Consider the following 27,878-nt stretch of genomic DNA (forward strand, 5'->3'; position numbering starts at 1 on the left):
TGTCCCAAATGCCTATATATTTGAATGAAATGTCACTAAATCAAATACTCTCTTTCAAGATATAAAAACCACCATATTACATTGCCTCACATTATTTGTATCTCATTAATCATCTTTAGCAAAATTTGGTGTAAAAGGGGTAAATTTCATGCAACTTATTATGTTATTTTGTTCAAACAATGTAAGATTTGTTAAATTACCTCCAACCTCATCATTATAAAACAAAGGTGAACACAACTCTAAGCAGACAAGATTATGAGACATCAGGAAGATAATCAAACAATTCAGAAATTGAAAGATGTAAATCTATAAGATATTACTTAAGTTTCAGTATGTTTGTCTGGGTTCCATTAACTAATTTTGGTAGCAGTGTACAGTTAGAACTAATGGCCATGGGTGAGATTTTTATTAAGCAAAAAGCACATGTTTTATTGGAAAAAATGAAAAAAATGAAAGAAATATAAAAAAAAATATACATATACCCTTTTGCACAGCAACTCCCATTGACGGGATAATCGTTTCGCTTTCGATTCCGCTTTGACCTGTAAAATAACATGTAATATAAAAAGTCATGAATCATCTTCGATTTTGTTCCTGTTATATCGAACATAAAACGTCCCATAGAATAGACAGTGTATTATACACATATGTTCCTGTTATGTCGGATATTCAATGTCCCGTAGAACAGACTATATATTATACATATCTAGCTGACAAAGAGAACCCTATTGATTAAGTTTCACAGATATTACTAGTTGTTTATATTTATTACAAACGTCTGCAATTTTATGATTTTCCTCAAGACTCAATTGGCACTTTTTAAATTCTTCCATTTATGATTTAATTGATACAACTTTTATGACTATTGTTACTTTCACAGTGTCTATATTGTTTTTTCTTTCTTATTTTTGTTAAATATCATAATTCAAAATTGATAAAAAGTATGAAATAAGTGCCAATTGAGTTTCTGCCCTTTTGATTTAACCATTCTTTAATTGCCCGGGCTTCATCAGTTGAGAGGCATATAAATACATAATGGTTTTTGATATATGAAACACATATGTTCAGAACATCCTGTAGAACAAAATGTCCCATATAACAGTGTATTATACACATATGTTCCTGTTATTTTGGACATAAAATGTCCCATAGAACAGACAGTATATTATACAGATATGTTCCTGTTATATCGGACATAAAATGTCCCATAGAACAGACAGTGTATTATACAGATATGTTCCTGTTATATCGGACATAAAATGTCCCATAGAACAGACAGTGTATTATACAGATATGTTCCTGTTATATCGGACATAAAATGTCCCATAGAACAGCCACAGGACTATGTGCCACACTAGCCACGGGACTGGGTGCCACACTAGCCAAAGGACTGGGTGCCACACTAGCCACAGGATTGTGTGCCACACTAGCCACAGGACTGGGTGTCACACTAGCCACTGGTGCCACACTGGGTGCCACACTACCACATAGACAGGACTGTGCCACACTAAGGTGCCACACAGAACAAAATGTCCCATAGAACAGTGTATTATACACATATGTTCCTGTTATTTTGGACATAAAATGTCCCATAGAACAGACAGTGTATATAATACAGATATGTTCCTGTTATATCGGACATAAAATGTCCCATAGAACAGACAGTGAATTATACAGATATGTTCCTGTTATATCGGACATAAAATGTCCCATAGAACACGACAGTGTATTATACAGATATGTTCCTGTTATATCGGACATAAAATGTCCCATAGAACAGACAGTGTATTATACAGATATGTTCCTGTTATATTGGACATAAAATGTCCCATAGAACAGATCATGTATTATACATACAGTTCCTGTAATATCTGACATAAAACGTCCCATAGAACAGATAATGTATGATACCTACTGTTCCTGTTATATTGGACATAAAATGTCCCATAGAACAGATCATGTATTATACATACTGTTCCTGTTATATTGGACATAAAATGTCCCATAGAACAGATCATGTTTTTTAATATTGTTCCTGTTATATCTGACATAAAACGTCCCATTGAACAGATTGTGTATTATACATACAACTGTATCCTGTTCAATGGACGGTTTTATGTCAGATATAACAGGATGTCTATGTCCCATAGAACAGATTGTGTATTATACATTCTGTTCCTGTTATATCAGACATAAAATGTCCCATAGAACAGATCATGTATTATACATACTGTTCCTGTTATATCTGACATAAAACGTCCCATTGAACAGATTGTGTATTATACATACTGTTCCTGTTATATTGGACATAAAATGTCCCATAGAACAGACAGTGTATTATACATACTGTTCCTGTTATATCAGACATAAAATGTCCCATAGAACAGATAATGTATTATACATACTGTTCCTGATATATCTGACATAAAACGTCCAATAGAACAGATTGTGTATTATACATACTGTTCCTGTTATATTGGACATAAAAATGTCCCATAGAACAGATCATGTATTTTACATACTGTTCCTGTGAATATATTTTGTATTATACATACTGATCCTGTTATATTTGACATAAAATGTCCCATAGAACAGATTGTGTATTATACATACTGTTCCTGTTATATCTGACATAAAACGTCCCATAGAACAGATCATGTATTATAAATAGTGTTCCTGTTTTATCAGACATAAAACATCCCATAGAACAGATTTTGTATTTTACATACTGTTCCTGTTTTATCAGACATAAAACGTCCCATAGAACAGATCTTATATTATACATATACTGTTCCTGTTATATCAGACATAAAACGTCCCATAGAACAGATCTTATATTATACATATACTGTTCCTGTTATATTGGACATAAAATGTCCCATAGAACAGATCATGTTTTATACTTACTGTTCCTGTTATATCAAGACATAAAACGTTCCATAGAACAGATTGTATATGATACTGTTCCTGTTATACCGAGACATAAAACGTCCCTTAGAACAGATCATGTATTATACATACTGTTCCTGTTATATCAGACATAAAACGTCCTGTAAAACAGACTGTTTGTTACTGTTACTGTTATACTGGACCAAAGGAGCTTGATATTCTGTCAATAATTTATAAATATATAAAAATATACCCCTGAATATATATTATATTTTCGATTATTTATGATTCTTGGACATAATATGCCCCATAACAGTTACGCCTTAGTATTATATATACAGCTATAACAGCCAGATCGACTTCTAAACAAGTGACGTGATAATAGTAAAAATTATGAAGGTGTAGTGCGTCGAAACATTCTGGTACAGTTTCAATATTTTAAGCACATTACCATTCCGCCAGGCATAATCAAGTGTCTGAGTGATTGAGAGTATAAATAGACAAGAGTCTAGCTGACCGGGAGGGACCCATATAATGCCTACGTCACTGTTTTGGGCTCTCTGTTTTATCCCATTTTTTGTCCACTAATATACCTCAACATTGACGTGTACTTGGCTAATGAAAACACTGTGAGCAGCAGTCAGTAGTCATAAATAGATTTCTGTAGCACGGAGAAAACATCGACCTTTCACCGATAACGGAAAGCAGACGATGTAGATAAGAATCCATCGAGATCTTCCCGTTGAAACCATTAATTCAGTTTAGTGTTGACACCGGTAAGTCCATCACACCACCATTCACACACGTGTATTGACATCTGGATCACAATTTCGTCAGATATTGCTGCGTGATCAATATCACATGTAAATGACACATTAATTAAATTATGTTTGAATACTTAAGATTTTTATGCAAATATTTAATAAAGAAATGTCTTCGATAATTTGTACATGGTGGTGATATTCTGTTCAATTTATTTTGTCAAATGTCAATATATAATCCTGATAAAGGCCATGCTGTGAAATGTGTACTTCTATTGATTTTCGGCCTCCGCCAGCCAGTGCAGATGAGACTGCACATGTGCTAAGACAGGCAACATGCTATTCTGACAATGAATTACGTTTGCATTGTTTTGTTTTCTGAATTTAGTTAATTACTATGAAAGATGATTTTTTTTTATAAATATATGATGACAGGATGCTTGAATTTTTTAATGTGATAAAAAAATCTCATTTAAATATTAAAATCTAAAAAAAGAACTTTAGTAATATGATGCATGTTATTACTATATCAAGAAATAATTTTAAAGTCAGAATTCAAGCACCTGTGATAGGATGGCATGCAATTCTTACAGTAGTCAAACTTGTTTTTATGAAAATTAGCTGCAGGTATACATTCAGTTTAAATTTCAATACCGTAGTATTTTATTAATAAAAAAAGGTTGGCAGCTTTATTTATTAAATTCAGTATGTTGTATTTTTAGGCTAAAATTTCATATATTAATATTATATATCCGGTAGATATCAGAATATTGTTTCATCATATAGATCCTAAACAGTTGTATAAATTTCAGAATATCAAATTTGTTTAACATAACCAAGGACGTATATGAGAAGGATAAGTCACACTGAGTTTTGGGCAAAGACAGCGCAGGCGCTTTTGTGTTTGTGCACTGACCGTGACGTTGGGCGACGACTGATTTCCTTTGATATCCGCCGCCGCAGCCTTTGATGTAGCATGGGGGTGCGAGGGTTACCGTCTTACTTTCTGAAGCGTGCTGCCATTTCATGAGCGGTCGTATTTTTTTAACGATAGTTTAAGACATTTCTTCTAAATCTTCCGTCTTTAAAGCAAGTTATAAACGTTGTGAAATTTAATTTACTTTACATTGGCGTTTCGTTTGACTCGATAAGACAAGTATTTGTTGAGAAAAACGGTTTTTATTCCCGATTCATAAGCGTCTCGCGTGGTGTTTAGTAGTGTAAAGAGACAGACACGAATCCTTCTCACTTATAAATCCTTGACATAACTCACACATCAGAACATTTACCAGCAGGCAATAAAAGGGTTTCAGTTAAAATGTGAGATCAAGAAATAAAATAACATATACATTTAAGACAAAGTACAGCACATGTACTCATAGGCATTGACTGAATCAGAAAGCTGAGTACCACAGTATATCAATGAAGTCCTTAGTTCTCTGATAGAGTTGGGAAAATCTAATATATAAATTCATTAGAGAACAAGGGAGATCACTTGGGAGTAGTTGATAAGTTACTTGCCCAATTTATTAATAACTGAACAGCCAAAGTGCACGTGGCTTAATTTGTTAGAATCCAATCCCTACAGGACTATCAACATGTATAATAAATGATTAAATGTATATATTGATGGCTGACCAGAGAGTATACAGTACAATAGTGTATTTGTAGATTTCAGAAAATATTTTAATACATGTACACCCCAGCCAATCACATTATAATAGCAACTAGTAGAAGTCATCCTACTCCTTTTATACTGATGAATGTTAGCAGGATCAAAAGTCTAGCACTTTCATAGACTAGTGTACATATGTTAGCAGGATCAAAAGTCTAGCACTTTCATAGACTAGTGTACATGTCCTAGCCAGGAAAAGAACCAGCAGACTTCTTCATGAGACAAATGCTCCACCTTAAACCAAAATTGAAGCGGCGTCAATGGATGCATTTGGAAGGAGAATATATTTCAGAAAGAATAGCATAATATCTCAGATTTTGTTGCTTTATCCAATCATGCAATGGGGGAAGCGATATAAGCAGGTACAATTCAGAATTTCCGATGCTCTGCCTGCAGGGTTTGGGTTTCCGAAACCCTATTAGGATTTGTGATGGCCATTTGGATATTTGTAATTACTGTTTGGATATTTGTAAAAAAAAAACCAAAAAACATCAGATTATTTAAGTTGATCCTTTAGAAACATGTGTATGGATACCTAATGACATGAAAACATTTTTTAGGTTTTTTTTCTGTCTCTTTGAGGGACTTCTGTATGGTGATCCTTTGGTGATGATAATTGTTCTTTAGGGTTTTATGAAAGCCTTAAGATTTGACAATTTGGTGATGGCATTCTGGACACTTCGAATGATAAGAGGATTAACTGGAATATATATCCCATAGGAGTCTGTGTATACCTGTGTATATCCATTTTAGAAACTTTGAAACATGTCAAAATCTCTGTAAAGTCTAAATCTCAATAAAGTGTAGGTTGTAATGATTTTAATTTTTGATTTCCTGACATTTAGGAGAAATCCTCAATATTTTAATGATGTTGAGGACTTGAATCAGGATTTCCTGGGATTATTACTAGTCTATAGAATTTAAGATGCCACTTTTGCTCAGTTCTGTCGACTATTGTTGAATGTTCCAATAGTTAGATAATGCGTGTGACTCTATAAGAAATAACCGGTTAAGAAGGAATATATATATATATATAAACTGTGGACTTTGGATGCAGGTTAAGTGGCCGAGGGATAAAGAGATATATACACCGCTGTATCCCCTAATAATCAATGTACAAAGATCGCTGCAATGGTTGACGGGTCATCAGCCTTTAATCAGTGAATACGGTCATATCGACATCATCATAAACAGGCTTTACAGATTCACATTGACAGTAGCTATAGGGCTGCCATGCAATTGAATTCAATTTGTTTATTTCCGTAAGCCTTAAATTGCAGCTTATAAGATACAAAGTACAATTTTAATACATATCAAATAACTTAAACATGTACAGGAGAGTGATTGTATACAATTAAACACAAACATTAGCACACATTATACATCAGATACTATATATACAGTTACGGTGTATAAGAGGCTGAGAACATTTTTTCTGGAATGCAAGTTTTAAGAATTTTCCGAGATTATTTAAATCTTAAATATTATTGACACTGAGTAATTGAACAAGTTTGAACACACTTTGATGATAAAAATAATAAGGTTTCAGATATCTAACTCGTAGTTGGGTATAAAAAGGACATTTAAGGATGAAATGAAACTCATCTTCTATATCATTGGTATTGCAAACTGTACAGATTCTATTGGTAGTGCCACATTTCGAAACCTACCACTTTCCATCCATGCCCAGTAGTTAAAATCACCAGACATATTACCACAACAAATATCAACACAAGCCCTCTACCTCAGCTCTGGGTCATGAGATTGAATACCATGTGGGGTAGTTGCCATTGGCACGGACTGTAGGTCGTTGGGTTTTTCTCTAGGTACTCAGGCTTTCTTCCACCTCTCAAACCTGACACCATCCTTTTATAACCCTGCTTGCCTGTTTATAAGACATCAAATATTACCACTAGCACTCTAGGGTGTGATTTCTAAATCCACTTTTGGCAGTCGCCAGGTATGAATTGTAGGTTAATGTCTTTTTTCCTGGTACTCTGGCTTTCATGCAAATCTTAAAAATTATCCTGGATCTTAAAAGGACTTGAAATAAAATAAACCAAACTAATCATTTAAATCCATAAAACTCATAACAGTTAACTATTACATTTGACATAAACTGGAGTTACAAAGTCATGTGTTGTAGTTACTCCAACAATGTTAGAGGTATAGCACGACGAGACACTTTTGATCATTACGTCGTGTCTCAGAAGTTTCTCAATATCGAGATCTAATATTATTGGATTAGTGTTGTAGTCTGATAGTTTAACTGACGACTGGTGATTCTTCAATTACAAGGAATTACAGCAGCAAATAAAGAAATCCCAAGTACAAATACAAAAATTATCAGAAATGTTTGTAATGATATACTTAAATACTGATGTAACCCATCAGATTTGTACACAACATAAACTACAAGTGTGTACCTGATGGGTGGGGAGACAGGTGGTATTGGTTAAAGCTGCTTATAGTTGTAGTTTACATTGTAATCATATCATATTCCGTATGCTTATATTTCCTCATATGACATTTTCCGTATGATATTTCCTCATGCTACCAAATATACTTAACATACAATTTTAATCAATTTCTACTGGAGTTATAAATTGTGTACTATGTACTATGAATGCTTCCGTATACTGTACATTGAATTCAACTTACATTATACAGTTTACAATTTATTATACAGTGTACTGCCATAGGAAGAAAATAGGAATAAAACAGCGAAACATCTTATTTACCACAAGTTATGATCTTATTCTGTTACAAATAGTGAATGTTTGTGAACGCTTCACAAATTTTGTTGAATATTTCCACTTAAGGTATCAATTGTAATTAATCCTGAATGCTTCCTTACATAATTCATGATACCTTATATTGCAACAGAAAGAAACAAAAAATAAAGGAAAAATATCAGAAATTTTGTATACAACTTATAATTATCAGAGTTTGCATGTCACTCCTTACCTTATGTTACCATAGTCGATACCTTGTATTGTTATAGAAAGAAAGAAAAAAAACCTGAAAAACAGCATGAATTTTTTAGATAACTTATTTAGGGGTTTGAATGTCACTCCTGTTACAAGTTAGTGTCCGTTATAGTTTAACAAGTCATGTGTTCAGATAAGCTGACATATATATATATAGGGGTTTGAATGTCACCAAAAATGAATGAAAAACAGCAGAAATTGTGTATATATCTTATATATAGGTGTTTGAATGTCACTCCTGTTAGAAGTTAGTGTCCGTTAAAGTTAACAAGTCATGTGTTCAGATAAGCTGACCTCAGACAGATAGCTATATAAACACTGTAGGTGTGACACCGTGTTGACTTCCAACAGGAAAATTTTGTAGAAAATAGTTACAGGATAACTTTTTTATTTAAGACGTTTAGTGAGTCTGGTATAATTGATGAAAAGATACCAGTTGCATTAAGATTTGGACAATGTCATCAAAATCTAGAAGAAAGCCCAACACAGGTAAGAGTTGAACCTTGACCTTGACTTTCAGATTTACCTGTTTATAAATGCTAGGTCATGTTACGGTCACCTAGCTGATTATTGGTTAGACCTGTACACCAATCAACCAAATTCTGGTATAAACGGCGACTGAATTGATAAACACATTTATGTTGAGCCTTATTTCAGGATTCAAACTCTTGCTTCAGCACAAAGCTGGCATCATTTAGAGCACTAAATATACACATCAATAAAATGCACAATCGACATACAAATGTTTCCTCCCTATACCAAAACAAACATACTCGTAACACAGACGCATCTTCAGTGTTCTGAAAACTCCACTCACTTGACACATGCAGCATATCACATGCATGGGATTACCCTGACTGTTAATAGAATGTTTATTCAATTAATCAAACAAACAAACAAACAAACAAACATACTCATTACACACACATACATCAGACACACATACTGTAAACCAGCTTAACGTTAATGTCTTGTTATATCGGCATAGCAACTTTTTCACAATTTGTCGCCCATGGAATAAGCGAAATTTAATCGCACACAAAAATAAGTTGATTTTCAGTACAGCACACATACATGTATATATCGCACATGTATTTTCAGTCTAAAATACTCTGGTACACACTTTTGTCACTGGTACACATACCCATCTGCACATACATGCATCTGACATCAGGAAATCCTTTTGATATTCACCATAGCGTAAAGCTCATTAGACATTTGAAACAACAGGAACTTTAAATTGATGCATTTGTCCTTGATAGCACATGGCTCAACTAACTGGAACATAGTTTCCATGGTACAACATCTTGTAGAGCAGTCAAGCCTATATTGATATCACTGATATTACACAGAAAAATCATCTTTATAACCAAGTGGCTTCAAATGATCCAGTCAGGGCCCCAAGAAAAGATGTCTTATTAAGCAGGTGGTTGTTATACAGAGGTGGTCGCTAAGCCAGGTTTTATCATACCAGGTAGGTATTCAGAAAGAGTATATAAAAGGAATAATAGAATCTTACATTGGTCTGTGAAGGGGACAAGGATATCTCGACCCGAGTGAAAGATTTTGGCACGTCAACCCGAGGCTCGCCGAGGGTTGCCGGCCAAAAACTTTCATGAGGGTTGAGATATCCCTGTCCACTTCACAGACCCATGTTTGATTCTTTTTCTCCCATACTTAGCAGAAAAAAATGATGAAATTTCACTTAGTTTCTTGCTTTTTCATCGCGCCATTATTACAGAAACGTCGTCAAAATTGATGACGTCATCTACAATGCGCGCTGCAGTTACGACGCATGTATCGATGACGTCATGTTATTGACTAGCGCGTGTGAGCTGTCTTACACCCCCTGTGTAAGATAGAGATATCTTTTCCCTAGCAACCATGGGATATCCATGTGAAGTATGGGAGAAGGATAGTTCCCTACCTTGAGTGTAGGACAGAGAAATCTCTACCCGAAGAGGAGATTCTAATGATTGTCTAACAAAATTTAAAAAAAAAACAAAAAAAAAACTCTGTATATGCGATTTAAACAGAGCAAAACAGATATTTATTTACTAACAAGTATACATTTGGAAATTGGAAATTGTTTTACTTCAAATGTCAAAAGCTTGTTTCAAGTTTCAAAAGTTTTTGCCCTGGCCACACATAAATAATTTTTCAAAAATGATATATATCAGTACCCATGGCAACAGGCATAATCAGGTAATAGAAATTGATAAGAAAATAAACATGTACATATTGTGTGTTAATTACAGGCTTTAGTTAAATACCCTACTTTATGTCACAATACAGTGTCATCCTGTTGTACTTATAATAATTATTGACATTCTTTATGAATTATACACAACAGATGTTGTATACATGATATTAATTACAGAACTGGAGTGTTTATACGTAGATTTTTAGAAATTATTATGCTAATATTCTGTTGGACATATATTGCATCAAATTTATCCACGTGTACAGGTATACTATTTAGTGTATACATATCAAAAATGGTCTTAGGACAAGCTTTAATATGATATTAGACAATGGAAAAATAGATCTTAGTTTGTAATTTAATCATACTGTAATCTAACTTATTTTTGTGGTAATCAAATTTTGTGTTTTCTTGCCTCGTTACTTTTCGGCGGTGATTTAATTTCGCAATGCAGAGTCATTAGGTTCTACTAGATACCTACATGTATATATATATACCTGGCCTGTTTTCATGATTATTTATTCTCATGATATCTACTCGCCTGTGAACTACACAAAATATAATCACACTCATATATCACTTGGTTTACAGTATTTAAATATTTAATGAAAATCTTGGAAATATTTCTTAACTCTGAGTACTTTTGATAAGTTATCTCGCTTCTGTTCAGTTCATATGATCCCATAATTTAAGAGCTTAACAGAAAAACACTAATGTCTTTCAGTAATCTCTCTTTCCAGAAATCGTAATTAGCCGTCTAAAAAGGATTAAGAACAGCTACCTATTTTGGTCTGGAAACAGATGGGCTCGATTTTTAGGAGATCAATTGTTGGCAGGTGGTTATATTGACTAACACATGTGTAACAGCCAACTTTATTTTGTTGAAGATTTGAAAAATATTCATTCTTTTTTCCTACTTTATTACAGGTGGCACCAAGATGGCATCGGGCAGTCGTAAGAGAACAAGAAATGGGGACACAGCATCCACCTCCCCGATTATCAATGGTGAATCTCTACGGAGACCGGTAAATAACTTTCTTTTTATATAGCAGTTTCTGTGAATATTATTGTTTATTCTTCACGCTTGAGTGATTTTGTTCTGTTTGTTTACTTTAAATCATAGACTTAAACTGTATGTGACAATGGCTAGACTTAAGCTTTGTCATCGACTCATGTTACTTACATAATAGACTTAAATCGCCTAGAATATGCTAGGAATTTCTGTACTGTTGTGCATCTTTAGAAGACCATGATACACATGTGACATTATAGATCAGGCTGAAGTGACTGGGTTATTTGTACACTGTTTTGAACTGATAGGGAAATTCCCTCGGAATTGTTAGATGATGAAGTAATCATTACATATCAGGGAACAGTGAAAGGTGAAATGTAGCATCCAGACGGAGATTGAACCGACAACCTCTGCCAGTAGCCAGATAAGCTCTACTGATTGACCTCCTGATCACCAATACATTAACCCAGTGCAGTCCCGATGCACTCCTCCATCTTTTCTCAACGTCTTCATTCTTAACACTCGAGACCCTATACCACCACCTTTGGTACTACTTGTATGTAACATTAAGTGTTCGTGGGTACTTACTTTGGTGGTTAAAAGGTTTTAAAAAGTATTTCATGTGTAGAAGTTGCTAAAACAGTGAATCCAATAACGTATTAATTAAAACAGCTTTTATTGTTTTTATATTGGTTGTTTCACATCATTCGTAGAAGTTTCTAAACAATGAATATTTCATGTTATACAGTTTAACTTTGGAGCTAATTCCTTTAGGATTCTAAGCCAATACTGAGGAGAAAATGAATTGGTCAAACTGAGATTGAATCCAGGATATCCAAACACTAGCTAGACTCTACAGATCCAGCGACTTGTCCTGTTAATTGACCCTGGTACAATTGAATACTACCCTTGATTGTAAGGGGTAATTATGTATCAATGAAAAATGAAATGATTATTTTCTGGCCATGTCTCCCTGGAATAGCCAGTGGTTATACCCCATTTCATCCAAAGCAATTAGAGTAGACACCACATCTGTTCAGACCGGCCTGTTTCTCAGCTACCTTAGGAAGACCAGCCATCATAAAACACCTGACATTAACTATCTAAATATAACTTTTGAGGTATAGATTCACAGTCACAATATAAACAATAAATAGAAATAGCTATTAAACAATTGCTAATTGAACATTTTCTGTACATAAAAAAATAATAACAAGTTAAATAGTAACATAAGATACTAACTTTACAAAAAATTCAAGTACGTAAGACAGCTGATGGAACAATTATAAAGAGCTGTTAATTGTCTTCATGATTAACATGCACGTTATTTGTTGTGCATAATTTGTATGAGAATATGTGGCTTGTAACGCATACATGTGCATAATGAACCTTTGTTTTGAAAATAACTTTCTATGACCCTGTGTGCCATGCTTAATTATTTCAAACAACATTGTTCTATATGAATATTTGTATACTCCTATACTTGTCAGTGTGTCTTTGTTACATGTGTACATGAATGTGTGTCTGTCACATGTGTACATATGTATGTGTGTCTTTGTCACATGTGTACATGTATGTGTGTTTTTGTCACATGTGTACATATGTATGTGTCTTTGTCACATGTGTACATATATATGTGTCTTTGTCACATGTGTACATATATATGTGTCATTGTCACATGTGTACATATATATGTGTCTTTAACACATGTGTACATATATATGTGTCTTTGTCGCATGTGTACATGTATGTGTGTCTTTGTCACATGTATACATGTATGTGTGTCTTTGTCACATGTGTACATGTTTGTGTGTCTTTGTCACATGTGTACATGTATGTATGTCTTTGTCACATGTGTACATATATATGTGTCTTTGTCACATGTGTACATGTGTATGGTATATGTCTTTGATAGAAATCCTCCCATGACCTCGAGTTACATAAATTGTTCCTAGTTACTGTAGTGCTTTGAATGCATGATTTGTCTCCCCTTCCATTGTTTAAAGACAAGATGTGATATATTGTGTGATCAATGTGATTTCTTTGTTCTTTTTCACTTGTATGCATCCGTTGGTTGTGATCACAGTATTTTCCCCCTCTCCATGCCATTTGTTTGACTTGGTCTTTATAACTTCAGAGTTGTTTTCATGGACTGCAATATTTCATGTCAAAAGGTCGAGGTCATTTACCGTAACTGTTTTTGATTCAGCCTGCCTTGTTGATGACCCTTTAAGGTATGCTAGAATATTGAAATGAAGGAGGAGAACCTGTAGTCATAGTGATGGGTGACTACCCTGCATGGGGTTCAAACTCATAATAAGGAAGGGTTTTGATGTAATGTACACTATATGGACATTTTTCTAAAGTCAACTTCTGTTAATACTGGTTGTTTGTCAGTAACGAAATGGAAGATGGATTTTAGACGTTGGCTCTATTTTGTCCTCGTTTCCTGTTTATTTTATAAAGATGAACATTTTAAGAAATATGGCAATTCCTGGGCTTTAGATCTTCCAGTAATAAGTGCAGGCAAGATAACTGTCTTGATCAGTGAGGAATGGTGTTATCTCTCATTAATGTATGAAAATTCATCAAAATTGTTCTATACTGTATTTGCACATTACAGAGTTATCTGCCCTTGTGGGTGTAGGTACTGATTGTTTCTTCATATTTTTATGATTGTAACATCATACTTTTCAGAGAAAGTAACATAACTTTTTGCTCACTGTATTGACTCCGCAATCAATACCTAAACACAAGGGAGACAACTCTGTAATATGCAAAGACAAAATAAATTTTACATAAAATTTAAAAAACATAAAAAGAAATTTTTACAAGTGATTTTGTTATTGGTTTTACATCAGTAATATCTCCTGTAAAATTTGTTTCTGTGTCCGTATGAATTATAATAAAGCTCGTGGTTTCTCGTTTCGTCAGCCCCTCAGGAGATTAAGGAACTCTCGATTCAAACAACCCCAGGTAAACCTGCATGCTTTCATGTTCAGTTGGGTAAGATGGCCTATTTATACATCAGGAAATCGCTGTAACCTCGTTAGACGTAGATCCGGTCAGCTTTCGTTCAGCTTTCCGTAGTGTAGAGTAACATAGCCACTTTTGTTAACATGTATTGATTATCCTTTGTTTGAAGTCATTAAATAATGAGAATAATTTTTTTTTTTTCTAAAGTCATTAAGTGAGAAACAACAGTTTTTTTCTGTATTAAAGCCAATGACATAAATACCTTTTAATACATATGACATTTCAGTCTTATCAAATTGCAATCATCTGTTTTGTATGTTTGTCAATTGAATGAAAACCAGATCTTTTATTACACTGAGTGTAGAGTAATGAAATATCTGATTTTATTTAGCTTGTGTATATTTATAGATGTACCTATAATGCTTTGTTTTCTGCTCTTGTGGGTTATAATTAAGGATTGATTGTCAATTTTGTTGCTTGCATTGACTGATGAACAAAGTTAATCTCATGCAAATGAAGTGAACTGCGAAGCAGTTCTTTAACATTTGCACGAGATTAACTTTCTTCATCAGTCAATGCAAGCAAAAAAAAAAGATAATAAATCCTTATATTTACATCAACCAATTTAAAATTCCTGCCGTTGAAAAAAATCAAATTAAATGTATTCGGTATAACATTATCATACAAATTTGCAACATTGAACCAGTTATCGTACATGTTTGTACAGCTATGGAACAGCCGCCAATCAGTTCTTCTCGTCACCAAGACAGCACAAAATGTAGTTCCGAAAACAGCTTCAATATTTGTGCGTTGTTAAGATGTTTTTTTGTAAAAGAATCAATAGCTTGAATTTAATCATAAAAACATTCTTATGTCGCTTCAAATACCTAAATTGTTGCACAGTACTAGCAGTGCAGAAAATGTGTGATCCTGTTACTCGATTTAGCAGCGGTCCGGTTCCAACACACATCATCAAACCTTTTAAAAGCGGTCCGGTTCCAACACACATCATCAAACCTTTTAAAACTGGATTGCAATTATTATGAAATGTAACTGAATGTTGTATTTCTGTCTGGTTATTATTTGTAGCTGACATTTAAATATTTATTAACTAAACATGTGGTGAAAACCAACCCCTGTGTCTATGGTATGCGATGCAGTCCAATAACCATGAATTCAGGGTCCAAATAAAGCATGTAAAATGTGGGATTTAGTCGCAGATCACTGGAAGTCTTCGGTGTTATTCTACAAATTTGATCACTTCGCTGTCAATTAGAGTTTTGGGATTAAAATCTGAATAAAGTTAGTAGAGAAACATCAATTTGAAATGTTGGCGGTTTCCAACGACCCTCCAATGTCTTGGGTTTTGACACAAACGGCATTGTTACGTTGATAATGGACGTTAGGCCTAATCAGTTTGTTTGCTATTTGAGCGTATTTTCATTTTCTATTGTTTCTAAGAGCTTACATGTATGTCACCTTTAGCGGGCAACGAGGGGAAGGGAATTAGTGTTCAGTTTTACTCGCTTGGCTGAGAGGATATGACAAAACAGTTTGCCGCCAGCTTCCATCTTTTTATTCTCTTCTTCAACTAACTAGCCATACCATAACCATAACACACCGTTTCACATATATTGTACACGTTATTGTAACTATTTGCGTTCCATTATGCCTACTTCTGATGAGTGGTGAACCTCACTGTGTTCAGTATGTTCAGCATTGTTCCTTAGTCAGCGTTTCATCAAAGTACGCGTAAAATATATGTATAATTTCATATTGCTGACAATTGCTGAAATCTCTTCATCAAGCATTACTGTCTGTGTTTCTAAATGTACAAAGACAGGCCGCATTGCAGAAAGTCCATTAAAAACTGACGTGGCGTAAAACTAGGCCACAATGTAAACAATGCCCGGGTGATCGGGTGGTGAAGTGGTTAAGCCACTCGCCTTTCACCTAGCCGGCCGGGGTTCGATCCCCGGCACGGACGTGAAAAGGTCAGGGGTCACCTGCCCGATCACGTGGGTTTTCTCCGGGCACTCCGGTTTCCTCCCACACTAAGACCCCTCGCGCGCTTACATCCGGGCCATCGAGAGTGATTTACATAAGTTGTATAACTTGTTTCTCAATTGATGTAAAATAAATAAAGTTTATATTTAAACAATGCCAAAACATATTCTTACGCCGGTCAGAGGTCAGCGCCTGACCAAGCATCTTCATTGGGAAATGAAGTGATCGGAGTTTAGTAGTTTCATTGAGGCGGAGCGAAGTGAAAATGTAAATATTAGGCATTATATGAGTTTGTTAGCCAAAGTTCATATTTTTCACACGAACTCAAGAGCAGACAACTGTGTAATTCGTAAAGTCAGATAGGCAAATATAATGACAGAATAGTATATTGTAATCAATTTTGTTTCTATTTCTATTCAATTTCAATTCATCATGAATGTAATTTTTTTTAAATTTTGAAATAAGTGCATGCAAAGTTTTTTTGCAATGCTGCAGTTTCTTTAAATTTGCTTAGCTCATTGAGTAGATATTATACAAAGTTACAATTGGCAATTAACACATTTCACAGTAATGTAAATGTTCATACCAACTTCACTTGAAATTATTTCACTTGTTCATACCTGATGGCCTTTTTTGGTGATTTAATTCTACAGCTGCTGTATAACTTTATTTGAAGCATTCTTTATGAAATAATAATTTTCAATTTTCAAATCGCCTGCTAAATATGCGAATTTGAACTGCACAAGTAATTACCTGATACATTGCTTTAAAGTATTTAATAAGCTAAATTTTATCACACTCAAATATAATTGGGTTAATGGGTTTACAGTAGTAACGAGCACATAGTTACAGTTTATTTCCTGATGTATATCTAGAGATAGCAGGTACTCCAGGTACACCAGTCCACAATTTTGAGTTATCAGCACCCTTTCTGTACCCTATAAACACAACTTCTATATTTTGTATTTTATACATGTACCTCGTATTTTTCAGGTGCATGGCCATCCCGCTTTACATTTGTTGCTAAACCCATCTGTTATTTTGGGTTTTCTTGCATGGAGAACGAAAATTGAAATAATTTTGTTTTTTGTTTCAGAGTAATCATATACTTTGGTATATATATATATATGGTAAACCAAACTCTTAGGCATATTCCTTGATATTGAAATAATGATGGATTTTTTATGAGTTGTAGAAAGCCTAAATTTTTAGCCCACCATCATCAGATGGTGGGCTATTCAAATCACCATTCATCCGTGGTCTCTCGTCAGTCCGTCCTTCCGTCCGTCCTTCCGTCCTTCGGTCCGTCCCTCCGTCCATTAACTATTTCAGAATGCTATTTCTCAGAAAGTACGTAAGGGATATTTCTCAAATTTCATATATAGGTTCCCCTAGGGCCCTTGTTGTGCATGTTGCATTTTGGGACTGATCAGTCAACAAGATGGCCTCCAGGCAGCCACCTTGGATTTTGATAGTTAAAGATTGTTACCGCTATTTTTCAGAAATTACTGAAAGGATATCTCTCAAATTCCATGCATAGGTTTTCCTTTGGACCTAGTTGTGCATAGTACCTTTTGGGACTGATCGGTCAACAAGATGGCCAACCGGCCGCCATCTTGGATTTCACAGCTGTTTCTTAGAAAGTAATGAGGCGATCTGTCTTAAATATCAAATGTAGTATGTTTGAAAAAGTTTGAAAAGCACCTCTGGGATCTCTTGTTAGGTTACCTGACCATAAGTCATGGTGACCTATTGCGATAGTCTTTTGTCTGTCCTCGTCCGACGTCCGTTAACATTTCCTTGTGAACACAATAACTTGAGTAAATATAAACCGAGTTTAATGAAACTTTGTATGTAGACTAACATTGGAAAGATCTCGGACGAGTATGAAAATCAGCTTGATTGAACCCTCAAAAAGGGGGAGGGGGTGCTTGTAGAAACAAAGGGCGCTTATTGAGTTGAATACAGTACACATATTTTGTATGTTAATTATTAACTAATCATGTAAAATTTCCTTTTGATAACTATGGAATATAAAGTTAATCTATGCCAACATTTCTGATAAAGGAGCACATAAAGGAAGTCACATGGTAGATATTTATAAAGTGCGGAGATGGAATTTGATGACAGGATCAAGTACCATCAGCTACATCGTATCATGTAGAAATGATAACAAAAATGTAATTTATATAATTTTTTCAGTTATTGTGTATTTTGTTGACCTGTAGATTCAGATTACAGAGATCAATGTTCTAGAGTTCAGGTGACTGGACTTTGACAAAGGTTTAAACTGATAAACGTTGTATCTTGAACCTCTTCAATTTACCTATCTTACCTATTTTTGCTTACAATGTTTACAGAAAATCAGCAAAACATTACTCCCGAGTTCATGTTTATGTGTAGATGTGATATATATGGGTAAGGTTTGTTCCAGGAAAATTTGTTATTTTTAATACACCTACAGGGCTTTTTTTTCAGCATGATTAGGGGCTGAAAATCGGCCCCATTCCCCATGGAAAAACCTCTAAAAATTTTCCCAATTCAAGCTGAAATTTCCCAAAATCAAAGTTTCATGAAAACTATCCAAAAATATTGCATGAACTTAGTTGGTAAAGGCTTTAAATATTTGTGAATTGGCTTCAGAGAAGTACATCAACTACAGTGGAAATAAAAAATCTGATTTGTTATGCTTTATTTCATATATCATAATTTTCCCCATTCTTACTTTTGGTGCACCATTTTCCCAAATTCAAAGCCACAGGCCCCATTCTTAAAGCAGTTAGAAAAAGCCCTGACCTATGCCCTAATGCAATGATAATGCTTCTATTGTCTGTTGATCTAATATTGATCTGGTTTGATTCACATTTAGGTTGCTGATTTTTCTCTGAGAACTCTGGTTATTCTCCACCATCTAAACTTGACATGTTCTTATATGACCCTGGCTGTTAATTGGATGTTAAATAATCAAATCAAACCAAAGAAGGGTTTTGTTGTAGCTGTTTTGATTTGTCTTAAACATCCTTGATGGACATACATAAAGCCAGAAATTATGTATAGAGCATCACCCAGTCATAAAAAATAAATAGATGGTGTCTATTTTTTGTTCTGAAATATAAATAAAACATGGTTACAATGAAACTCTGGGGACCATCAGAATTACTTTGTTGTAAGCATAGTTTGTTATATATGTATATTACAAACATCTTACAAACCTTGATTGTAAATGAAAAGTTAATTACAAACATCTTACAAACCTTGATGGCAAATGAAAAGTTTATTACCAACATCTTACGAACCTTGATGGTAAATGAAAAGTTAATTACAAACATCTTACAAACCTTGATGGCAAATGAAAAGTTAATTACAAACATCTTACAAACCTTGATGGCAAATGGAAAGTTTATTACAAACATCTTACAAACCTTGATGGTAAATGAAAAGTTAATTACAAACATCTTACAAACCTTGATGGCAAATGAAAAGTTCATTACCAACATCTTACGAACCTTGATGGCAAATGAAAGTTCTACATTATACCATGTATTCTTTTTCATTATAACTATGTTTTACTGAACAATTGTTTTATCATAGCTTGGTATAATAAAATAAGTCCATGACAACAGCAGGTGCATATTTCTTATATTGTAAACATGGAAATCTATGGGAAGGGGAAATTTTCGCTAATTCCATTCTCTTGATTGCTAAAATTCCTTGCGTGCTTAATATTTTGTATATGTATAAGCTTATTTATTAAAAGTGTGAAAGTGTATCTGTTGCAAAAATATTAACACCACAAAAATAAAAAATAAACTGTTTTATGCATGCAAATTAAACACTCACAAAACTATCCATGTTTCCAGTAAGCTAGGACTGCCCAGGGTAGGTTAGAAAATAATTCATTTATAATTGCATCAGTAAATCTTTCAGTAAAAATTTCAGGTCTTGGGTAAAATATTTGAGATCAAAGTTTTTCAAAATTTTGTAAATGTTAGTGATATAGATATGCCTTAAATATATTAATTCTTTGATCTTTCTGCTAGTTTACAGACGGTAATCTACCTTTCATTTTCTCACTTTCTTTAAGACATTTGCACCTTAGGGTATATTACATAATAGATAACATGATGCAATGATTAATCCGACATGATATATGGGTTTCTGAAGAAACACAGGGTTTGTTACGTAACGTTATAAATAACATAATTTTAATGTGTCATGATAACTGACTTATAGGTTGTTGTACTGATTTTGATTGGCCGCGGACTTTAGTCTGTGTACCTGTACGTACTTACCTATATATCTACACACCTGTACCCGATACTATTGTGGTCACAGCTGTCCGTACAAAAAGTGTGAATTTTAATTCTGGAGTTAAATCTTAAAGGAACATCAATAAAAGTTACAACACAATGCCAGGTGTCAGTGTGAGTATGATCCGTTTATAAAAAAATTAAATTATTGTTTATAAATTCTGTGGCAGAATAGTTATACATCGTTAGTATAATGAAATAAAAACAAAAAAATTGGCATCGAAAATACTTATACGTTTCATAGTAAAACTAAGCAGCATTTTTTTAATGAAATTAAAAATTGGTATATTTGCCATATATATTCTATTGTGAAAATTGCCAGAATAGTTATTCAAAATTGTATAATGAAATTCAAAATTTGTGTAATATTTATACCTTGTATTATGATTTGCGAATAATTATGTATTTTGAAATGTAAGTTAGTATATAGTTGTACATCTGACTACATCATATTATGAAAATTCCTAGAATTGTTGTACTTGTATAAAGAGCATTAGATATATAGATACCTGGTATGTATTTCACAGTTACAGTAAATAAGGTATGATGAAAATCAGCAGGTTTTGTGAAATTGCCAATCACTCATTATAGTTTTTGGATCTATTTTGTTCAAATTTGGTCAATTGATGTAACATATGGCAACCTATATTTTAAACATATCTAATTTTATTGAATCACAGTTACCATACAAAAAGACCTAGGCTACTGATTGGTCAAAATTTATAAATCATCTGTTTTAGTTGAAAATTGCTATATCTATATTTTGGATTTTGAAGGTTGACAAATACACGTACTTATGGTAAGGGTTTTCAAAATTTTAAAATTTATTTATTTGTCATGGTTACCAAATGATTAATGATCAGATAGAGGGATCATTGGTGAGCATGTTTAATTTTGAGGGATGAGAAAAAATTATTTTCAAAAATAATCTCATTTGGTTGCCATGGTTTCAAATGAAGGATAACTCATTTAAGCATAACTCATAACTCAAATCATAACTCATTTTTAGCAAGAACTCAACTCTTACTCGAAGTATATATTAAGTAAACTATAGGCTCACAGGTCTAGTTTGGTGTGGAACACCTTGTTTGTTGTACAGGATTGTTACATACTGTGACAGTCTACAGTGACATTCCAAGCATAAGTTACATTGATATTATAGATTATTACAGCATTGTTAAACGTCTTCCTGCTAGATGTATAGGAATAATGACAAGCTGTAAACAGCTGGGGAGGCTATTTCTGGCATCCTCAGTTAAAGTAGTTCAAATAACTTCTTTCGTTCTAATTTTGCAAACACTAAAGTCACCAATTATGTCAAAACAAAATAGGGATGAAAAAAATGCACTTAAAAGTATGGACTTAAATTGAAATATGATGTAGTTTACAAATGTATTCTTCGCAAACCCAAATTAATTGTTGTATATTATACCTTATTAGGAGGAATAAGTTTGAAAGCACCATGTTTTTGTTAAACCCAGACTGAATGTCAAAATTTGAGTTTGTTTTTGTAATGTGGAAAAAAAAGTCAATTAAGGACATGCCAGGTTTAGGAGTACCCGGAGATAAAACCTACAGCCAGTCAAATATATTAATTTTGATTGCAGTTGTATATTATAATTTCTTGCAGCAGATACCAGATTTGATAAAATTGGAATTAAGGTTCACAACTCCTTTCACCAAGAAGGAAATAGTGAATCCAAGGGAAACAACTCTAAAGATCACTTAAGCTATGATAACAAGCTTAAGTGATCAAATGAATAGTAGCGAAGGTGATGGAGTTGTCCTCTCCTTAGGTTAGATTCTTCCCTATTCTGTATTTACATATTACAGAGTTATCTGCCCTTGTGGGTAGATTTTGATTGCGATGTCATGTGTTTGGAGTGTAACATCATACTTTCAGAGAAAGCAACATGAATTTTGCTCACAAAACATTGACATTACAACCGATACCTACCTGCAAGGGAGGTATAACTCTGTAATATGCAAAGATGGAATTCATAATTAGAACATGTGGACTTTCGACAATCTGGTTACTTGCATCCCCAGCCCAAATTATCCTGATTGCAAATTTTTAAGACTGCTGGATTCCATTTAATAAGTAATTGATCAAATCTGTTTTTCTGACATTTCCATCCAGTTTTCAGTGATTTTTTCAGACTATTGGTGTCCAGGAAAATCATGGGTTTACTGTAAGTCCTTGTTGGTTGTGTTTAATAAAATTTGCCTTCAGTAAACTTTAACAAAATTGTGTAGAGCTTAGGGGTCAACTTATATTTACCTGGTTATTTTTAGATAACTTTCTATTTTCTTATTAGTTATTACTTATGTAAGACTCTAACTATTGGTATGACCTAGCTAGGTTAGAATTCAAATATGGCTACGGGTTTGAATGTTTTGTTATTTACTATTTTACCTAGATAAGCACTAACATGACCTAGCCAGAGGTCAAATATATGGTATAGGTCAGATCATGTTTATGGGTTTGAATGTTATGTTATTTTCTAGTATACCTATTTAATATTGCCTAGATCAGAGGTCAAATGTATGACATAGGTCAGAGGTCAGATATGTTTATAGGTTTGAATGTTTTTGTGTTTACTATTATACGTAGATGGTACTATGACTATAGATAAATGTGTTATCCACTTGTATGACCTAGCCACTATCTTAATATTGACAAGATTACCATGGCTCTACATATATACCTGTTTACATGTGACCCTATATTAAGACACAGGTGAAGGTCATGTTGTGATATAGTCAGGTCTGTCAATTGATACTTTAATCGACCCAATAAGTGCCAAGGGCATTTAAAAAAAAATTGAAAAAAAAATGAAAAGGTGCTTAACATTAAGACAAAATTATTGCAAACCTATCCAGTTTTGATCTTTATTTATACCCAGGCAGTTGAAATTGAGGTCTCAAAGGGAAGAGGGGCACTGATAGGGACATGGACTCTTATTTGGTCGAGTATGGTATAAAATTCAAGGGACTGGGCCCAGTCCATCAGCATTCCTTAAAGAAATTCCTTAACCTAAAATTATCCATAGGAAATCATTACAGAAGTTAAGGAAAGTTCCTTTACTCAAGACTTAATTTTTAAGCATTAGCCTGGACTTTTTTTCCGCAGTTTGAATTGTATCAAATTTCTATTTCCATAAATCCACAAATTAATATTATCCCTGTTTATAACATTTTCTTTGCATATATATGAAAAAATTGTCTTTGAAACTCTTATTTTCAGGGACTTTATAAATATCAAAACTACCAAATGCTATTCAGACAGTTTCTTTCAGAATTGTACATGTAATGACATTTCCTAGAACATCGTAATAACATAATAATATGATTTTCTGTTGTTAAGATCTCTGCCATGGGCCCAGCGCCATTCTCGGAGATGGAGATGGCCGTTGCGGAAAATGAGCGTACAGACTACAGTACAAAGATCTCACTGGAGACGGCCAAAGCTGGAACAGGTGACACCTTAGATACGACCTAGCTCCCTAGGAATCTACTGTAAACCTGCTTTCTTTCACATATTTTAAATTTCATGACTTCAATTTCAAAACATAATCACAAAAGTTAATTTTCGCAATTTATATCCCCTGCAACGAAGTTAAGGTTTTCCGTCTGTCTGTCCATCTGTCTGTCTGTCTGTCTGTCTGCAGAGACAACTTCTCCATAACAACTTGACATATTTTGATAAAATTTTCATCAATATGAAAGACATCAATTGTAGGGTTAACATTCGCAAACATAACTTAATCTCAAAATTATCGAAAATATATTGCACGCAAAAGAATGTTGGTTTACAGTATATATCAGAATATTTCTTTTTACCTGCTTCAAATCGAAATATAATGTAGTAGTCTAGATCATGAAATAAAATTGATGTGAAAAGTTGTTCAGCAGAAATTAAATCACCACGAAACTAAGTTGGTTTGAAACATCAACAAATCCTAGAAGTAAAGATATGATCATCTTTTCCTTCTCCCACTATTGTGAGACAAGAGGATTTCAATTCTGATGTTTGTTTCAGCCCCTAGAGCTGTGAGAGTATACGCCGACGGAATCTATGACATGTTCCACTCTGGGCACGCCAGACAGCTGATGCAGGCCAAGATGGCTTTCCCCAATACATATCTCATTGTAGGAGGTAGGAATGAGAGTTTACATGTAACCGGTCCTTAATTCAAAATCTGGAGAAAGAAGTCACATGATCATTGTTAATGAATGATTGTTATCATAAATATGGTTATAAAGTTTAAGTACATATATATATATATATAGGTGTGTACTTAAACGAAGAATGTGTTGTATCATTTGGATATATAAAGAACTATCATCCTCGATACCCCAGGGGTTACTATCACTCTCCACCTATGGATTGGAGGCATATCAGGAGAAAATATTGACCAATGACAGGCGTACAAAGTCTTCCTTGATCACACTCAACTTCAAAGCTATATTAGAGTAATGATATTCAGTTCTTTTGATTTATATCACAGGACCAAACTACCTGTCCCATATGTCGTCGCGCACAGAGCCTTCAGCTTTGCTATGACATTTTCAAGGGGTTGATATTACGAGAGTGATAGTAACCCATGGGATATTGAGAATTTATAACTGATAGTGAAAATCATGTTCTTAAGTTTGTAGTTTTCTGTGAGAACATTTCATTCATCAATAGTAGGAACCTACTTCAGATGTATGTTAAGTGTGACTTTGTTTTGTAGTTTGCAGTGATAAATTGACACACAAGATGAAAGGCAGAACCGTTATGAATGAGACTGAGAGATACGAAGCATTACGTCACTGTCGCTACGTCGACGAAGTCGTCAAAGCAGCTCCATGGTCTATCAGTGATGAGTTCCTAGAAAAACACAAAGTAAGTTGTTCAATGGGACAAACTTCTTATGTATGTGGTGACGTCACTGTTACTATGTGGACAGACAAAGTCTATAAAGATTATAGACTTAGCCAATAACAGATAATGTTACAAATTGATAAGATAAGCAAAACAAACTGAGCCTAAGACATTTTCATGATCCTGGGACCGGGCTTCAAACCTGATGGTGTTGCTTTGTTGTTCTAGAAATATCAATATCTTGTATGATAAAGTTTTATTATTTACTGCATTTCACCGGATAAGTGACCGGGGCACTTAAAATTATTTAAGAAAATAAGAAGGCACCCTTCCACAAAATCATTACATAAAAATGTTGGTTGTCAAGTTTTTGACATGCATTTACTTTGAAATACCATAATCGATCCAAAGAGCACCCATGTCCCTGTAAGCGCCCCTCCCCTTTTTGTGGCCTCAATTTCCCGAGCATCAGACTTAAGCTATCAAAACTATAGGTTTCTAATAATTTCCTCTTATATATATACATATATCTTATTTTTCATTTTTTCAAACACCCTAGGCACATAGCAGATCAAATACAGTAAATGTGATTGAGGGTTCAAAAATGGAAGTTGATCAAATACGGTAAATGTGATTGAGGGTTCAAAAATGGAAGAAGGGTGTTTATAGGGACAGGGGTGTTTCCTGAATCAGATACAGTAAAATCACAATCTTTGTTACAATACTTAATACTGATTCAACTGACCATGCTTTTCATTCTAATGTTGTTTGATGTTTTAGATTGACTTTGTTGCCCATGACGATTTACCGTATGTATCCAGTACTTCAGATGATGTTTACAAACATCTAAAAGACAAAGACATGTAAGTATTACAAGCCTGGTTGCAGTTGTCAAGTGGTTAAGATGTCCCAACATGTTATTTTTGTCTCCAGGTACATTGGTTTTCCTCCATCAACAAAGCTGGCACATCCTTATATGACCCTGGCTGTTAATTCAACAAACCTGGCACATCCTTACATGACCCTGGCTGTTAATTCAACAAACCTGGCACATCCTTACATGACCCAGGCTGTTAATTTAACAAACCTGGTACATCCTTACATGACCCTGGCTGTTAATTCAACAAACTTGGCACATCCTAACATGACTCTGGCTGTTAATTCAACAAACCTGACACATCTTTACATGACCCTGGCTGTTAATTCAACAAACCTGACACATCCTTACATGACCCTGGCTGTTAATTCAACAAACCTGGCACATCCTTACATGACCCTGGCTGTTAATTCAACAAACCTGGCACATCCTTACATGACCCTGGCTGTTAATTCAACAAACCTGGCACATCCTTACATGACCCTGTCTGTTAATTCAACATACAACTAACCAAACCTAAGTTTTTCAAGCATGTAAATGAAGCTGATTTTATTCTCTATTCATAAGTTGTACCTCTAAATGTAATATATTGAGATCAATGTTTAATTGACTTCAGTCAAATGATAATGACCAATGACTTAAGTTCGGTTTGATAAGTTATACTTCTATTAACAGCCTGGGTCATGTAAAGACATAGCAGGTTTTTAGGAGAAGAAAGCCTGAGTACTTAGAGAAAAACCAACTACCCAACATGTGATTGGAACTTATGACGCTGGGGTTGGTTATTTGTTGGAATGTGCCAGGACATCTTAATCACTTGATCAGTGTTATCCTAATAAAATTTGAAAACAAAAATCAACCAAACAAAAATTGAGAGAAAATAATTGATGGGAATTATCCTGACTTAGTTTGAAAAGAAACATTATCCATTTTCATGATTATAATTTTTTGTGTTTCATTAGGTTTCTGGCAACTCAGAGGACTGAAGGAATATCGACGACGGACATCATCGCCAGGATAATTAAGGATTATGATATGTACGTACGGAGGAATCTGACTCGGGGCTACAGCGCCAAGGAACTCAACGTCAGCTTTATGAAGGTAAAGTCCATAATTATGTGCTAGTATTTGCCATAATTAATTGTAACAAATGGGGGAGAGGTTATTGATACACAGTAGGTTAATGAATCCATGCAGACAAATGAAAATTTCCACCGTCTTTCTGTAGTTCCCACCTCTCCTGATCTGTGTACATTAACATTGACAAGTTTAGATTTCACTAACCTTTCTGTAGTTCCCACCTCTCTT

General features: G+C 34.2%; 1 protein-coding gene across 9 annotated transcripts in view; it reads left to right on the top strand.

The window, feature by feature from the left end:
• The first annotated feature begins 3,464 nt into the window (after window positions 1–3,464).
• LOC138306902 (choline-phosphate cytidylyltransferase B-like) overlaps window positions 3,465–27,878 on the top strand; it is a 29,702-nt gene continuing 5,288 nt past the window's right edge. The window contains exons 1-8 of one of the 9 annotated variants that reach the window (XM_069247459.1): window positions 3,465–3,665; window positions 11,446–11,543; window positions 14,465–14,506; window positions 24,191–24,302; window positions 24,866–24,982; window positions 25,563–25,714; window positions 26,474–26,556; window positions 27,533–27,671. In XM_069247459.1, coding sequence (XP_069103560.1) covers window positions 11,457–11,543; window positions 14,465–14,506; window positions 24,191–24,302; window positions 24,866–24,982; window positions 25,563–25,714; window positions 26,474–26,556; window positions 27,533–27,671 — 732 coding nt within the window. In that variant the 5' untranslated portion in view covers window positions 3,465–3,665; window positions 11,446–11,456. Of the gene's footprint in view, window positions 3,666–8,621; window positions 8,805–9,501; window positions 9,790–11,210; window positions 11,355–11,445; window positions 11,544–14,464; window positions 14,507–20,716; window positions 20,938–24,190; window positions 24,303–24,865; window positions 24,983–25,562; window positions 25,715–26,473; window positions 26,557–27,532; window positions 27,672–27,878 lie in introns of those variants that run through there. The other 8 variants (XM_069247456.1, XM_069247460.1, XM_069247461.1 and 5 more) reach the window with 8 other exon arrangements.

This window comes from Argopecten irradians, chromosome 14 (genome assembly GCF_041381155.1).
Source record: "Argopecten irradians isolate NY chromosome 14, Ai_NY, whole genome shotgun sequence".
Lineage (NCBI taxonomy): Eukaryota > Metazoa > Mollusca > Bivalvia > Pectinida > Pectinidae > Argopecten > Argopecten irradians.